This window comes from Myotis brandtii, unplaced genomic scaffold (assembly GCF_000412655.1).
Source record: "Myotis brandtii unplaced genomic scaffold, ASM41265v1 scaffold741, whole genome shotgun sequence".
Taxonomy (NCBI): domain Eukaryota; kingdom Metazoa; phylum Chordata; class Mammalia; order Chiroptera; family Vespertilionidae; genus Myotis; species Myotis brandtii.
In genome coordinates, this window is record NW_005370950.1 from 469,342 (window position 1) to 484,774 (window position 15,433).

The 15,433-nt window shown below is 42.7% G+C and overlaps 1 protein-coding gene across 6 annotated transcripts in view; it reads left to right on the plus strand.

The window, feature by feature from the left end:
• DLG3 (discs, large homolog 3 (Drosophila)) overlaps positions 1-15,433 on the plus strand; it is a 58,068-nt gene that overhangs the window by 30,377 nt on the left and 12,258 nt on the right. For all 6 annotated transcript variants that reach the window (XM_005882851.2, XM_005882852.2, XM_014530506.1 and 3 more), the window contains one exon: positions 1,539-1,653. In XM_005882851.2, coding sequence (XP_005882913.1) covers positions 1,539-1,653 — 115 coding nt within the window. The remainder of the gene's footprint in view (positions 1-1,538; positions 1,654-15,433) is intronic.

Sequence of the window (15,433 nt, forward strand, 5' to 3'; positions counted from 1 at the left end):
CAACCCTTTCACAGGGGTCACCTAAGACCATCGGAAAACACATATGTAATTACATATTGTTTTTGTGATTAATCACTATGCTTTAATTATGTTCAATTTGTAACAATGAAAATACATCCTGCGTATCAGATACTTACATTATGATTCATAACAATAGCAAAATTACAGTTATGAAGTAGCAACGAAAATAATTTTATGGTTGGGGGTCACCACAACATGAGGAACTGTATTAAAGGGTCGCGGCATTAGGAAGGTTGAGAACCACTGCTTTATACCTAGCTGAAGGTCAGGTTGCTTTGCTGAGGGAAGTGGGGTGTCAGGTGTTGGAACAGATGTTTTGTTTTCTGCCGGTACAGTCACACAGACTACATGGGGATGCTTCTTGCCAGCCCTCCATGGTGCATGAAAATGCTTTTGTGGAATTCCCCCCCCGCCCCCCGGAAATGTGTTTATGTTTTAGAGCAATTCCCCACCTTCAATCCCTAGAATAAATTTTGACTTCTTTTAAATTCAGCTGGTCATAATGAAGCATACCTGTTTTCTACCATTTCCACAGCCTGTGCTTTAGATATATCCATTTCATGTAGCAATTAAAGACTTGAAAAATGTTGTGGAATTATGTGTGTGTAATGAGTATCATATTTTAAATGTATTAGGACAATGTCACAGTAAGGCAGTCCTATAAAAAAGCCTTTTATAATAAAGTTATAATGGCTATAGTTAGTTTTCCTAATCAGGTTTTCTTAAATTTGGTGTAAACCTATAGTTACTTTCACAGAGTGATAAGGTGGTTCAGGTGGTTAAGATGGTGTCAGCAGGCCTCCAAGCTGGGCCTGTATTTATGATCCTACTGACTAGGTGATTTTGGAGGAGGGAGGTATTAGCAGACTTCTAGGATTGAGTGAATTTAGTTTTAATGTTTAATTGATACTGAGGCCAAAGACCCTGTTTATTAAAATGGAGATAACTCAGGGGAGCTTTGTGATCTCCTTATCTGATTGTGAGGTTTGTTTGTTTTTACTTTGGCACAGGGTTCCAGTATTCCCCCTCAAAAAAGACACCTAGAAACAAATCGGCTTCCTTGCCTAACAATAATTTAATGGCCTCGGGTCCTTTCCAGCCCCTCCACCCTGCTCTCATGGCCATCTGTTCTCTGCAGTCCTCTTTTTGGGAAATTCTTTCCCATCTGCTCTCCTTGGGCCTTAGCACCTGCTCTAAAGATTTATGAAAGCCACAGTGGAACCTCCTTCCAGTTTTCTTTTAAGGATTTCAAGGCAGATAAAAGCCTTTTCCATTTGATACATCAAAATGTTACTCCTTTTCCGGGTGTGTTCTTTCCTTCTATGAGTGTGTAGGGTGGAGAGAAGTCTGCCTTTTTGTGCCTGGAGGAGGGACTCTGCCTATCCAGGCAAAGATTGACTGGGCTGGCTCTGGCTGCATGAAGCCAAGTGTCCTCTGGCTCGGGCCACGGGCGTGCAGGTTCAGTACCTCTCCTTGGCTTCATTCTTTTCCTGCCCTTTCCCTTGTCTTCCTGACAGAGTACAGTCGCTTTGAATCGAAGATACATGACTTGCGAGAACAAATGATGAACAGCAGCATGAGCTCTGGGTCTGGGTCCCTCCGAACAAGTGAGAAGAGGTCCTTGTATGTCAGGTGAGTCCCACTTCCAAGCCATAGGCCTTGTGCTGCACAAGGGGAGTCTGGTCCAACCCAGCCCTTGTTTACCTAGTGGGGTAGGGAGTGTGTACTCCCAGCACTACAACAACACTTCCAACTCTATGCTCAGGTTGTGTACTTTCTGGCCAGTACTATCTCCTCCTGGTCAGGAGCTGGCTTGGCTTCTTCTTTTTTGTTCATGAATGACTCAGTATGGGAACTTTTTAGTGTGCTCCAATCAGAAAGGGCTATTGGGTGATTGTTGCTAGTCAGCATTCAAATAGCACTGGTATGTTCAAAGTATTTTGCTTACAATTTGTGATTTGAGGGGGAAACTTTGCATCCCTTCTCCCTTTCACATGTGCATAATACACCCCAGGCTTTATATCTGAGCGTATCAACTACCACTGTGTTCTGGTCCAGGGTCTCTTTTAAGAGACCAAGGAACTGACAGGTTGTTGCATTCTTTTTTTCTTTTTTTAATTGTGTTTGCTTGCTCCCTGCTGCACTGGTCTACTGTATCTGAGTCATGGGACATGGGGCAGGATGGTGTGCATTCCCCAGGAAGGGCGGGTGGATGTGCAGCTTTGTGTGTATTGCTGCTGAAAATTATTCCAAGATATTGTCCAAGGTTGAGCTTCTGACCCTCAAGGCATATTGTCATACTTTGTCAGGTCAAAGTACAAACCTCCTGGGGAGTTGGACTGCTAAATGAACACTATGGCCTCCTGGTAGGATTAATTTCCTTCTTCCTGCCTGGGCTTCTTGGCAAAACTCCAATAGTTGGTGCAATAAACTCCTTAGAGAAAGAGGTGGTGGGATTACTCCCCTGAGCTGGCTGCCTCCTTCCTCCCTCCCTGGGTGTTTAATACTTACATATGGGGTTGTATAAACCTCTTGGGTTGAACTTTTTCTAGTGGCCTCTGATACCAGCTGGGAGGTTAGGAGGTGAGGTTGCATATGCTAGTTGCCCGGCAACATGACAACTGTTCTGTGCTTGGGGTTGGAAATGAAGATAGCCAACTGACAGAAAGGCTAATTGCAGCTCTTTTCAGGGTAGTTGATTTTTTTTTTCTTCAGTTGGTCATTTATCTGTGACCCTACTGCTAGGAGTGGGACAGAGGGAGCCCCACTTTGAGCCTGAAGCCCACTAACCCCTTCATAGTTCTTTTCTAAAATAAGCACTCAATTCCACTCCTTGTGGAGCAGCTTTCTTCACATGTGCTGTGCTCACCTCCCGCTGAGAAAGGAGGAGAGCAGGAAGGCTGGAGTAGTCACCGTGATCTTTTCAGTCTCCTGACACTGGGGCACTAATGGGGAGGATCAGCAATGCACTGTGGCCCCCTCCCCCCCCTGCTAAAGGGTAGTACATACGTGACTTGGTCAGGATTGTTCCGTTCTGTGCTTTCAGCCCCCACAGATGTGGCACTACAGAGTGCGTGGGAAGCTACTCTTTAGGCAAGACAGTTTTTTCAGAGAGCTTTATTTTTAGATTTTCCCTCTCTGTCTATCTTGTGCTAGAGCTCGCCCTGCCTGAGCAGGAGCAGTGGGGCGTTAGCTCCCAACCTGGAAGACCTGGAGCCCTCTTCTCTGGCCCCAGCCAGGAAAACTCTGGGGAGGAGGGTGGAGATGCACTCTGGTTCTAGCTAAGCAGTTTATCCAGTTTACATAATCTGTCCTTAACCTTATCTTGATAACATTGTATCATCTGAGCAAAGCAAATATGGTTTAGGATAGTGAACATTTGTGATCACTAGACTTAATTAAAAAATAATGTTTCCTGGCTGAAGCAGTGACCTGAGGTCCTTCGCTAAGCTAACCCCTCTCCTGGAGCCAGGCTTGCTCTATTTCCTTTTGTGCTTGTTTTGAGCCTTTCACTCTACACTTGGTTCCCTTTCTTCCACATGTAAACATATTCAACTTTCATCCATTCTTAAAAGAAAAGAAAAAAATTCCCTTGATACCAGTTGTCCCTTAAACTCTCATCTTGTCTCTCTTCTTCTGTTTCCCACATTTATTTGCCCAATTCTTTGCTAGGAAACACTAGTTCCTGGAGAGGTTGGTAGTATTATGTAAAAAAAAAATGTTTCAGGAAGTTGAGCAAGTGCAGGATTAAAAAGGAAAATGGGTTTCTTCTCTGTGATTAATCTCCAGGACAGACTTACTAGGCAGTTTCTCCAGTAGATAGGAGGGAGCATGAAAGCCTTATTTGGAGAAACCCGTCTTACCATGCAGGCTGGGAAGTGTTAGAGTCATCTGTCCTTGCTGCTGCTATTTCTCCAAATTACCTCTCTTTCAGTAGGAGGGGAAGTGTGCATCTGCTTTTCAGTTTGGTGTTGTGATCCCAGCAGCTCCAGCGGAGCAGATGCCCAGGTCTGCCAGGAAGCAGTGGTGGCCTCTTAGTCGTCAAATTCAATGACTGGTTTACTGATCCTCTGCCTTCTTCTTCTTCTTCTTCACCACATTTGTTTCCATGGCTTACTTGTTTGTTTTTTTTCTTTTTTTAAAAAATATATTTTATTAATTTTTTACAAAGAGGAAGGGAAAGGGATAGAGTTTTAGAAACATTGATGAGGAGAAACATCGATCAGCTGCCTCCTGCACACTCCCTACTGGGTATGTGCCCGCAACCAAGGTACATGCCCTTGACTGGAATCAAACCTGGGACCCTTGAGTCTGTAGGCCGACGCTCTAGCCACTGAGCCAAACCGGTTAGGGCTGTTTTTTTCTTTAAAGGCTCTCTTCCTACCTCGCTGAGCATTCCTCAATCCTGTTCATTACCTCTGCCCCTAAATGGCAATGTCATTTACTTTCTTTTTTAAAAAAATTTTGTTTTATTGCTTAAAGTATTACAAAGAACTTTCACAACTTCAAATCATGTCATTGTGTAAGTGATGCCCCTGATCTCTTTACTGAACTGCAGACATGCATAGCATCTACTTGCCGGACATAGGCCTGAACCGGCCCTCCCAGTGCAGGGTGTTCAAAATGGACCCCCCACACTACTCCTCACTTACCTTATCTAAGTTAATTGCATCAGCCTATCATGTGGAAAAGGGATTAAATTTGTTCTGTCACCCAAGGCAGATCTCAGCTCAACAAGAGGAATAAATTGCTAATGATTAAAGTTGTCTGCAAATGAATGGTCTGCTTCCAGAGATAGTAAGTTTGATCTTTTGTCACTGGAGGTGTTATGGAATAGGCTAGGCAGCCATTTGCCTGGGTGTCCCAGAGGGACTTGAAGGTAAAGCAACAATCTGGACATGATCTGCTCAGAAGCTTTCAGTAGTTCCCTAGTGTTTTCTGGATAAAGGGGAACGGACCTTTAGAAAAAACCCACTACACATCAGGACCTTTGTTATTCTCTTGAAATTGCTTTTAAAATCTTTTTAATGATGTTACAAAATAGACATCATTATTCTCATTTTGCAGAAGAGAAAAATGAGATTCCAGTTAGCCAAACCCGGCCAGCGTGACTCAGTGGTCGACCTATGACCCAGGAGATCACGGTTCGATTCCCGGTCAGGGCACATGCCCAGGTTGCAGGGTCAATCCCCAGTGGGGAGCATGCAGAGGCAGCCAATCAGTGATGCTCCGAGTTAGACAGCCAAGAAGTTCCCAAACTGGAATTTGCCCCTGGTTGTTCAGACTACAGAGGGTAGTTCTCCCAGCATTTCCCAAACTGCTAGGAGTCAGCTGTCATGCTAGTGAAAGTACAGATTCACAGGCTCCTCTCTGTCAATTGGATTCACCAGTTTGGGGAAATGTATGTTTTTAACAAGCAATCAGGATACTCGGGAATGACCACTTGTGTGTCACAAGAGACATTTATTTGTTTCACTCAAACTATTACACTTCTTTAGCTTTTACTGCGTGGAAAGTAGTAAATAAAGCACAGGGCTAAGAATATGGGCCTGGTTGTGGGGATAGATTCAAGGAGGCAGCAGCTGTGGTTCCTGCCCTCCAGCAGCTTGCTGTCTACACGGAAGGCACTGAGCCGCAGGTGATTTAAGTGAAGGAACCCTTTTCAGGTGGGGTTTCACCTCATTCTTCTTGCTGTTGTTTCAAACCCTTGTGATATGTTTCTCCTGCCTTCCCTTTCCCCGAGTCTCCATCTTCCTCTGGTGTGTATGGGGTTGCAAATCTGTTTTGATGCAAGTAACACCCTGCACTGAGACAGGTGAAAGCTTAGGGAGCTGTAGCTCTGTATGAACCACAGGGGAGACAGGATTTGGGAAGCAGGGAGAAGGAGGAAGAAGGAGAGATAATGGTGTTTGCAAAACAAAACTCGGTTTTAAAGTCACTAGTGGGGGAGGGTGGGGGTAAGGGGGAGAGATCAACCAAAGGACTTATATGCAAGCATATAGGCCTAACCAATGGACACGGACAACGGGGGGGTGAGGGCATGAGCGGGGGGTAGGGGATAATGTGGGGATAAGGACACATATGTAATATCTTAATCAATAAAAATATATTAAAAAAATAAAGTCACTAGTGACTTAATGGAAAGGCCTTCCCTACCCTTCACCATACTAGGATCATCTCTTAAATGATATAGGCAGATGAGCAGAGCCCCTCTTTCTGCACAGTGTAGGGCCTTTGGTGAATTTACCTTCCACACTGGAAAAGCCCGCAGAAATATGCCTCTCTTGAGCCTCTTGCTCAGCAGCGGGGTGGCTACGTGTTTTACTCAGGGACTTCCAGGGACTTCCAAGTTCTATACTCATATTTTTTTTAAATTTATCTATAGAAGGAATGAATGAAAGACCTTGTACTCCAAAGGTTGCCAAAAGGCTTGGTAGTACATTTGTAGAAATAGCTTTTGAAAGTCCGTTCTGGCTAGCATGCCTGCATTTTTGCAGCCACAGGACAGCATCAGGCATTTTGGGAATCCCGGCTGGCCATCTGCCATCCCAGTCTTCTTTCCACTCTGGGAAGGAAATCATGTTGGGGCATCTGTAGTCTCGAGTCAAGAAATAATGTCAGAAATATTGGCTCGATCATCAAAGGCAGCTAGAGAATGCTGCTTGTCAACAAGCAGACATGACTTGTGCAACTACCCCGTGCTTTAGCCCAAGGTGGTGCTTGGGGGAGGCTGACTTGGTGTTACTCATTAATGCGTTTCCATAGTGGATTAAGATGACAACAAGGTAATATTGGCAGGCTTCACTATCAGATAGGATTTTTGGGGTGATGGTGATATGCATCTGGAAAAGCCATAACCATTTAAGATGTACATGATTTTGAAATGTATTAAATGTCAAAGATAATAATTTAAACTCTTCTTTTGAGTTCTTTTTAGGGGGAGGCAACCCATTATCTAAATACATTGAAGAGGCAAAACTGGCTATTTATGTAGAGTGATTCAGACAACATCAGCTACCAGAGGGCAGGGCAAAGTTTCCACTATCAGCAATTCTGGAACTGCCTGTTGCTAAGTCATATACCCTAAATGCCGGTCCTGGACCTCTGTTCAGAATCCCCTTAGCTGAATGCCCCTGTAACTTCAGAATTGCCCTCAGAGGTCTGACATTTGAGACAGACTAAGGAGGTGTCCTTCCATGTTGTCCATGGACCCTTCCTCAGGGTGCACAGGGAGGTGTGGTGTGCTGTCAGCTGTGCTTGCACCTCTTATGATGACCCATCTTGTGTCTACTTGAGTAGTCAAGTTTGGCCCTTTTGGTTGTTGTTCAGAAGCTGCTGGAAATTTTAACTATTAACACTGAGGTCAGGGGTTGAGTTGTTGCTGCTTTATAGCTCTCTGCGTATTTTATATTGAGCATGGAAGAGAGGGGCTGCTCAGTTTTCAAGTAATATGTGCCTATTATCTGGTACTTTCTGTCTCGGATAGCTCAGGCCACTTTAACAAAATACCACAGACTGGGTGGCTTAGAGAACAGACATTTATTTCTCACAGCTCTGGAGGCTGGGAAGTCCAAGATCTAGGTGCTGGCAGATTCAGTGTAAGGTTTGTAGATGGCCATTTTCTTGCTGTGTCTTCATGTGGCCTTTCCTGGGTGTGTGTGAAGAGAGGGGGGAAATGGAGGGAGGTGGGCGGGGAAGAGAGAGAGAGAAAATTCCTCTGTCTTTTCTCATAAGGACACTAATATCATGATCAGAGCCCCTCCCTCATAACCTCATCTAAACCTAATCACTTCCCAAAGGCCCCACCTCCTGATACCATCACGTTAGGGACTGGGGACTTCAGCATATGAATTTTGGGGGTACACATTCAACCCATAATACTGACCAAAGGAAGAAAGCAATGTCTTAGACTCCAGCTGATAATGAGAGGGAAATACAGTGGGAGAACACTGGGAGGTTGTTCTGTGCCCCCCACCTCAGTCTGGTCTCATCTGCCATTTGGGAACAGTAGATGTGGCCTTGGTCCTCAGAGGGCTTCTCCTTTGGTGATAAAATATAAAAGATTAAAAAACTGCAAGAGTTAAATAGCAATAAATGGAAAATAGAAAGGTCACTGCTAAATATATAGTATGAATTTGGAAGAAGGAAATTTGTAGTGGGTAGGGTCACAGAGAAAGGTGGGACTTGGGTTGGGCCTCAGAGGAGTTGCTGAGGGCATGAGGGGACAGGCAGAGCCTCCCAGGCCAGGCAGATAGCTAGAGCCACAGGCAAAGAGCTGGGTATTTTGGTGGTTGAGTGCATTTGAAGTAGCCACTTGGCCTTTGAGGCTGAAGGGCTCTTGTTTACTTTGCTTTGAGAAACCTGCCTGACCAGTTTTCTTGAGAGTTCCCATTTTCTTGGCATTCCTGTTCACTAAGATACCAGGCTGTGCCCGATACTTGTGATTTCTTTGGATCTTGCATATCCATCCCTCACAATTTAGGATCAGAAGTGTAGAGACTGTGGCCTGGTAATCTATTTACTTTGAGCTGATTATATTCCTGCTTTCCCATCAGGCAGTGGGGTCCCAGTTAAAAGGAAGATTAGGCCAAGTGCCCCAGAGCACGTGCATCAGCCCTGTGAACAGGCACACAGTTCTTAGTGGATACTGTTTGAAGGTCACCACTTCAACAACATGTCTTGCTGCTTTCTCCTTGGGAAGACAGACAGCAATATTTACAGCTGCCATGCCGAAGCTTAGCTTGGGACCTCCAACCTGCAGACCCTAAGAAGAGCACATCTGCTTTTAGTGCTGCTGTGACTCAGCTCCAGATTGCCTACTTTCTCTTTGTTTTGACATGCCACATGTTCCAAGAATTTCATGGAGGACTGGTCAGGTCTGAGGGAGCACTGTGTCAGGAGAGAACAAAGCTTATGGAAATATTACTGTCCACAGCCTAAGGTCACAGTGAGCTATTACATGAAAGATGATTGTCTAACCCTGAATATGTTCCTCCTTGGTTATGGCCATGCACCTCTGCGAAGCCAGGGAGAGTCAGATCCTGGGTTTTCCTGCCACTTCGCAAACATGGTGGCTAGACCAGAAAAATACTAACTTATCGTAACAGCTGGCAATGATAAAAAAAAAAAGCCAAGGCAATGAAACTAGTCACATAAGACCTACTAAATGAATGCCAGACTTCTCAGGGGACTGAGGCTGTCCAGGTCCAGCTCGCCACTCCCCTGAGTGCCCTGCAGTACAGCCAAGTGCGGGCACTGCTGGCCCCGCAAGCACGCCCATGCACGCTGGCTCCTTGCCTTTGTTCACTCTGTTCCCTCTAGCCGGAAGGGCCTCTCCCTATCTCTATCTTTTGAAACCTTGAACCTTCATTGAACTTCAGTTCAAAAGTCAGCACCTTATAGCGTCCCCAAGCTAGACACGATCTGTGCTCTTAAATGCTTTTAGGCCTTGGTTTGTCCTGCTTTGTGCCTCTCGCTACAATAAGCTCTGCCAGATAGCATACTCCACAGGCCAGAGTCACTTTGCTTCTGGATCTCCCATCTGGATGGAACACAGTTCCCCCCACAGAGTGGACTCATTTAAATAATGGAAGAAAGGTATTTTCTAGTCATAGCCAAGTGGAGCATTAGCTTTATTTCTTTTTCTTTTCTTTCTTTTTTTTTTTTAAGTCTAATTGTGACTGAGACCTCATGACATTTTTCTGAGGTTTAAGAGCCCAGGGCTGAAAATCACCTACCATCCAACTCTCCATGAACTCTCTGGGCCTGATTTTTTTTTTGTATTTTACTTTTTTTTTTATTGCTTAAAGTATTACAAAGGGTATTACATATGTGTCCTTCTGGGCCTGATTTTCATCATCTGTGAGGAAGTTTTCTAGCTCATCAAACAAAATTTCAGCAGGAAAAGAGACAAAGTAGGTTTAGATAGAATCCATATCATGGATTTGGAAACAAATCAAAATCATGACAATGGAAGGACCAGTGAGGGAATTGGGAATGTTTAGCCTGATTGAGAAGAGCTAGGAAAGACTCAGAGACATTAAATGTTAGAGCTGGAAAGAAACTTAGAGAAGTTTAAAGGATTTCCTTTAATAGATAGGAAGTGGGACAAAGATGACCTCTGAGGCTCCTATGTTCTACAAAGCTCTTTTTCCATTTGCAGTTCTGATTGACAGAAACGGAATATCTTGTTATTCATCTTCCACATTCTCAACTGAGAATGATCTTATAGTTCAGAATTTTAATTTTAAATATTATGCTGCTATGTCTTTGACAAAATCACAGTGTAAAAACCATTGTCAATTCTATTGTTCAGTATTTCTTCTTCACAAATTCGTTAGGTAAAATCCAGACAGATTTGGGTACCACTTTTTAAAAAATATGTTTTTTTATTTATCTCAGAGAGGAAAGGAGAGGGAGAGAGAGATAGAAACATCAATGATAAGAGAATCATTGATCAGCTGCCTCCTACTGGGGATTGAGCCCGCACCTCCGGGCATGTGCCCTTGACTGGAATCGAACCTGGGACCTTTCAGTCCACAGGCCGATGCTCTATCCACTGAGCCAAACCAGTTAGGGCTTGGGTACCACTTTTTATTAGGAAATTGCCTTTTTTGTCTTGTTTGCCAGGGAACTTAGACCGAGATTTATTTCTCATCTGAAGTAAATGGCTCAAGCCAGGTGCTCAGTATATCAATTTCTGCACTTTGTTTAAGTGCCTAGGAGAGTGCCTGGTCATATTAGATGCTCTAAAATATTTATTTAATTAATGAAGATCCTTAAGAATAGAATATTGTATCAATATTAAAAATATTAGTTTTAAAGAATATTCAATTATATGTGAAATATTAATGATATAATTTCAAATGACAACTAAGGTTGCAAAATTATGTATGCACAGCATGTTTCCAACTTAGTGAAATATGTATTTTTTTGTTTGTGTGTTTATTACACAATATTATACGATACCACATAAATATGAAGAGTGGTTATTTCTTTTTTTAATTTACTTTTTTATTGTTTAAAGTATTACATATGTCTCCTTTTTCCCTGATTGACACCCCCCTGCCACTCCCATCCCTGAAGGTAAGCCCCCACTGCCCCAGTGTTTGTGTCCATTGGTTATGCTAATATGCATGCATATAAGTCCTTTGGTTGATCTCTTACCCCCCACCCGCCATTTGTCTCTGGATCTATTTTTGTTCATTAGTTTACATTGATCATTATATCCTACATATGAGTGAGATCATGTGATATTTATCTTTCTCTGACTGGCTTATTTTGCTTAGCATAATGATCTCCAGGTCCATCCATACTGTTTCAAATGGTATAAGTTCCTTCTTTTTTATAGCAGCATAGTATTCCATTGTGTAGATGTACCACAGTTTTTTAGTCCACTCATCTGCTGATGGGCATTTAGGCTGTTTCCAAATCTTGGCTACTGTAAATTGTGCTGCTAAGAACATAGGGGTGCATATATCCTTTCTGACTGGTGTTTCTGGATTCTTGGGATATAGTCCTAGAAGTGGGATCACTGGGTCAAATGGGAGTTCCATTTTTAACTTTTTGAGGAAACTCCATACTGTTTTCCACAGTGGCTGCACCAGTCTGCATTCCCACCAGCAGTGCATGAGGATTCCTTTTTCTCCACCTCCTCACCACCACTTGTCGTTTGTTTATTTGTTGATGATAGTGATTCTGACAGGTGTGAGATGGTACCTCATTGTTGTTTTGATTTGCATCTCTCAGATGATTACTGACTTTCAGCATGTTTTCATATGTCTCTTGGCTTTCTGTATGTCCTCTTTTGAAAAGTGTCTATTTAGGTCCTTTGCCCATTTTTTGATTGGATTGTTTATCTTCCTTTTGTTAAGTTGTATGAGTTCTCTGAGAAAGAATAACAAAGTTGGAGGGATCACAAAACCAGATATCAAGCTATATTACCAAGCCACAGTACTCAAAACTGCCTGGTACTGGCACAAGAACAGACATGTAGACCAATGGAACAGACAGAGAACCCAGAAATTGACCCAAGCCATTATACTCAATTAATATTTGACAAGGAGGCAAGAGGATACAATGAAGTCAAGACAGCCTCTTTAATAAATGGTGCTGGGAAATTTGGTCAGATACATGCAAAAAGTTAAACTAGATCACCAACTTACACTGTACACAAAACAAACTCAAAATGGCTAAAGGACTTAAATGTAAGATGGGAAACCATAAAACTCTTAGAAGAATCCATAGGCAGCAAAATATCAGACATTTGTCATAGCAATATCTTTACAGACACAGCTCCTAGGGCAATGGAGACTAAGGAGAAAATAAACAAATGTGACTACATCAAAATAAAAAGCTTCTGCACAGCAAAAGAAACCATCCACAGAACAATAAGAAAGCCCACTGCATGGGAGAACATATTTGCCAAAGAGTGGTTATTTCTAAGTAATGTTAAATGTGATTTTTCTTTTCTTAGACCTGATATTTTCCTTACCTTTTGCAACAGCATGGATGGACCTGGAGAGTATTATGCTAAATGAAATAAGCCAGTCAGAGAAAGACAAATACCATATGATTTCACTTATATGTGGAATCTAATGGGCAAACTAAAACAAAATATGAACAGATTCTTAGAGAACAGACTGACAGCTGTCAGAGGGGAGGTGGTTGGGAGCTGGATGAAAAGGGTGAAGGGATTAAGCAAAAAGAAATACTCATAGACACAGACAACCCTTTATGATGATTGCTAGAAGGAAATGGGTGAGAAGAGGTAGAAGAGGGTATAGAGGGGATAAATGGTGGTAGAAGACTTGACTTAGGGTGATGAACACATAATACAATATACAGATGATGTATTATAGAATTCCTGAAACCTATATAATTTTATTAACCAATATTACCCAAATAAATTCAATACATATTTAAAAATAATTAAGAAAAATATTTTAAAGTATACTATAATGAGCTTATTATTTTAATTTAACTTTTAATGAAATCAATGAACAGTTTAAAATCTCAAATATTATAATAGCATATATAAAAATATTAATTCCTTGCCTATTCACCCCTTTTCTTGTGCTTTAAACTTGTAACCAGTAAACTCCCTTCTAATCTTCTACAACCTCATCCCAATTTCTCTTTTTAAAAAATATATTTTTATTGATTTCAGAGAGGAAGGGAGAAGGATAGAGAGATAGAAACATCAATGATGAGAGAGAATCATTGATCGGCTGCCTCCTGCACACCCCGTACTGGGGATCAAGCCCAGAACCCAGGCATGTGCTTAGCCGGAATCTAACCTAGGACCCTTCAGTCCGCAGGCCAACACTCTACCCGCTGAGACAAACCAGCTAGAGCCCAATTTCTCTTTGTCATTTTAATATCTTGCTTTAGTCCCTCCCCAAACTAATTGGGGCTTCATCCAAGTTCTGTTGTTTTCTTTACTACATTTGTTTTGACCTTTGACGCTCATAATGCCATTTAGTGTTTCTCATTGTCACTTAGAATAACGTCTTCACCGTGCTCATCTTTGTAGGAACAACTTCCAGAAAGCCTTCCTTACTTCAGGAAATGCAGTCTCAAGTGCAGCACAAACACATTCAGATTTGATTGTGTCACACAGAACTCAGAACTTTGAGACAGAGCAAGCACCTCCTTCACCCTGCTGGCCTTGGCCTCTCTCCTTACTAGTCTAAATGTGTAACTTGACAAGGGAGATAAAGGGCTTTTCTTCAGAGTTTGGGTATTATCATTTAAAAAAAAAATTTTTTTTAATATATTTCTTTATTGATTTAAGAGAGAGGGAGGAAGAGATAGAAACATCAATGATGAGAGAGAATCATTGATTGGCTGCTTTCCACACGCCCCCTACTGGGGATCAAGCCTGCAACCCGGGCATGTGCCCTTGGCCGGAATCGAACCCGGTACCTTTCAGTCCGCAGGCCGACGCTCTATCCACTGAGCCAAACCGGCCAGGGCAGGTATTAATCATTTTTAAATAATCTGACACTGATTTCTTTTTTTAAAATGTTTTTAAATTGATTTTGGAGAAAGAGGAAGGAAGAGGGAGAGAGAGATAGAAACATCAATGAGAGAGAAACATCATCAATCGCTGCCTCCGGCAGGCCCCTAGTGGGGATTGAGCCTGCAGCCCGGGTATGTGCCCTGACCAGGTATCAAACCAGTGACCACTTGATGTATGAATGATGCTCACCCAACTGTGTCACACAGGCTGGACTTGACACTGATTTCTTAAGGATTCTGTTTCAAGAAGTTTCAAAAGTCAATGGGTATTTCACTCTCCACAGTTTTTTTTTTTTTTTTTTTTTTTTTTTTCGTATATTCTGTATTCCATTTGGGCCTGCACGTGAGGAAATAGTGTGTTTTCCTTGGCAGCTTCCATCTGAGCCCTAGCACAACTTATTGCAGGTAGATGTCTAAGTCTTGGACTAGTTCTGGGAAATCCACCAGGCTGTGTGTGCAGAGGTATTAATGGGAAAATGAAGAAGACAACCAGAGCCTAGGTTGCAAGTAGAAAAAATACAAACTTCTCACTGAAGTCACCCATTTGTGGGAACTCCATTTGAGGAGAGATGCAGTGGAGGCTAACAGGAGACACTTTCAGGCAGGTCAATTGTTCCCTGGGCAAAAGCTCTGGTGTAAAAGACCAGCTTCACCAGAGCCCAAGTCAGCTGTGGATCCTCAAGGATTGAGTTTGTAGCTTCAGTCTAAATTTGTCTTCAAATCCACCTCTACCCTGTTATCCCATTACATATGAAGTCAGCTTTATGTTCTTAAGTCTGTCTTGAAGTATCACTTCCCTACTCTCAAATCTTCAGAGGCCTTCTAAAATGTGCCTTTGATCTTTATTTCCAACCTCATTTCCTATGACTTCCAGCTGTACCTCCTCTTTCTCAAGCCTGCATGGTATAGCTCCCTCCCAACCTTCTCCCATTGTCCCCTTTATCTCTTCGCTCTGCATGGCTTGTCACAGGACCTGACTTCTGTCCCACGTTAGTTAGCTGTGTGATCTATATCAAATTATTCTTCCTCTCAGAGCCTCTATTTTCTTATCTACACTAATAAAAGAGAAACATGGTAATTAGCATACGACCGCTACCCTTCCCATTGGCTAATCAGCATATCCTTATGCAAATTAACTGTCAGCCAAGATGGCGGCCGGCAGCCATGCACTGAAGCGAACATGAGGCTTGCTTGCTTCAGTGACAGAGGACTCCAACGTTCCCCGCCTGCCTTGCCGGCCTCTCAGCTGGCAGTTTGAAACATTGTAACAAATACAGAAGCTAAACAAAACCCCAGAAACCAGCTTTCAGCCAGCCGGGATCTCAGAGCTGGAGTTATACATTGTTTTGATTATAGAACCCAAACAAACCAGATACCTGCTTTCAGCAGC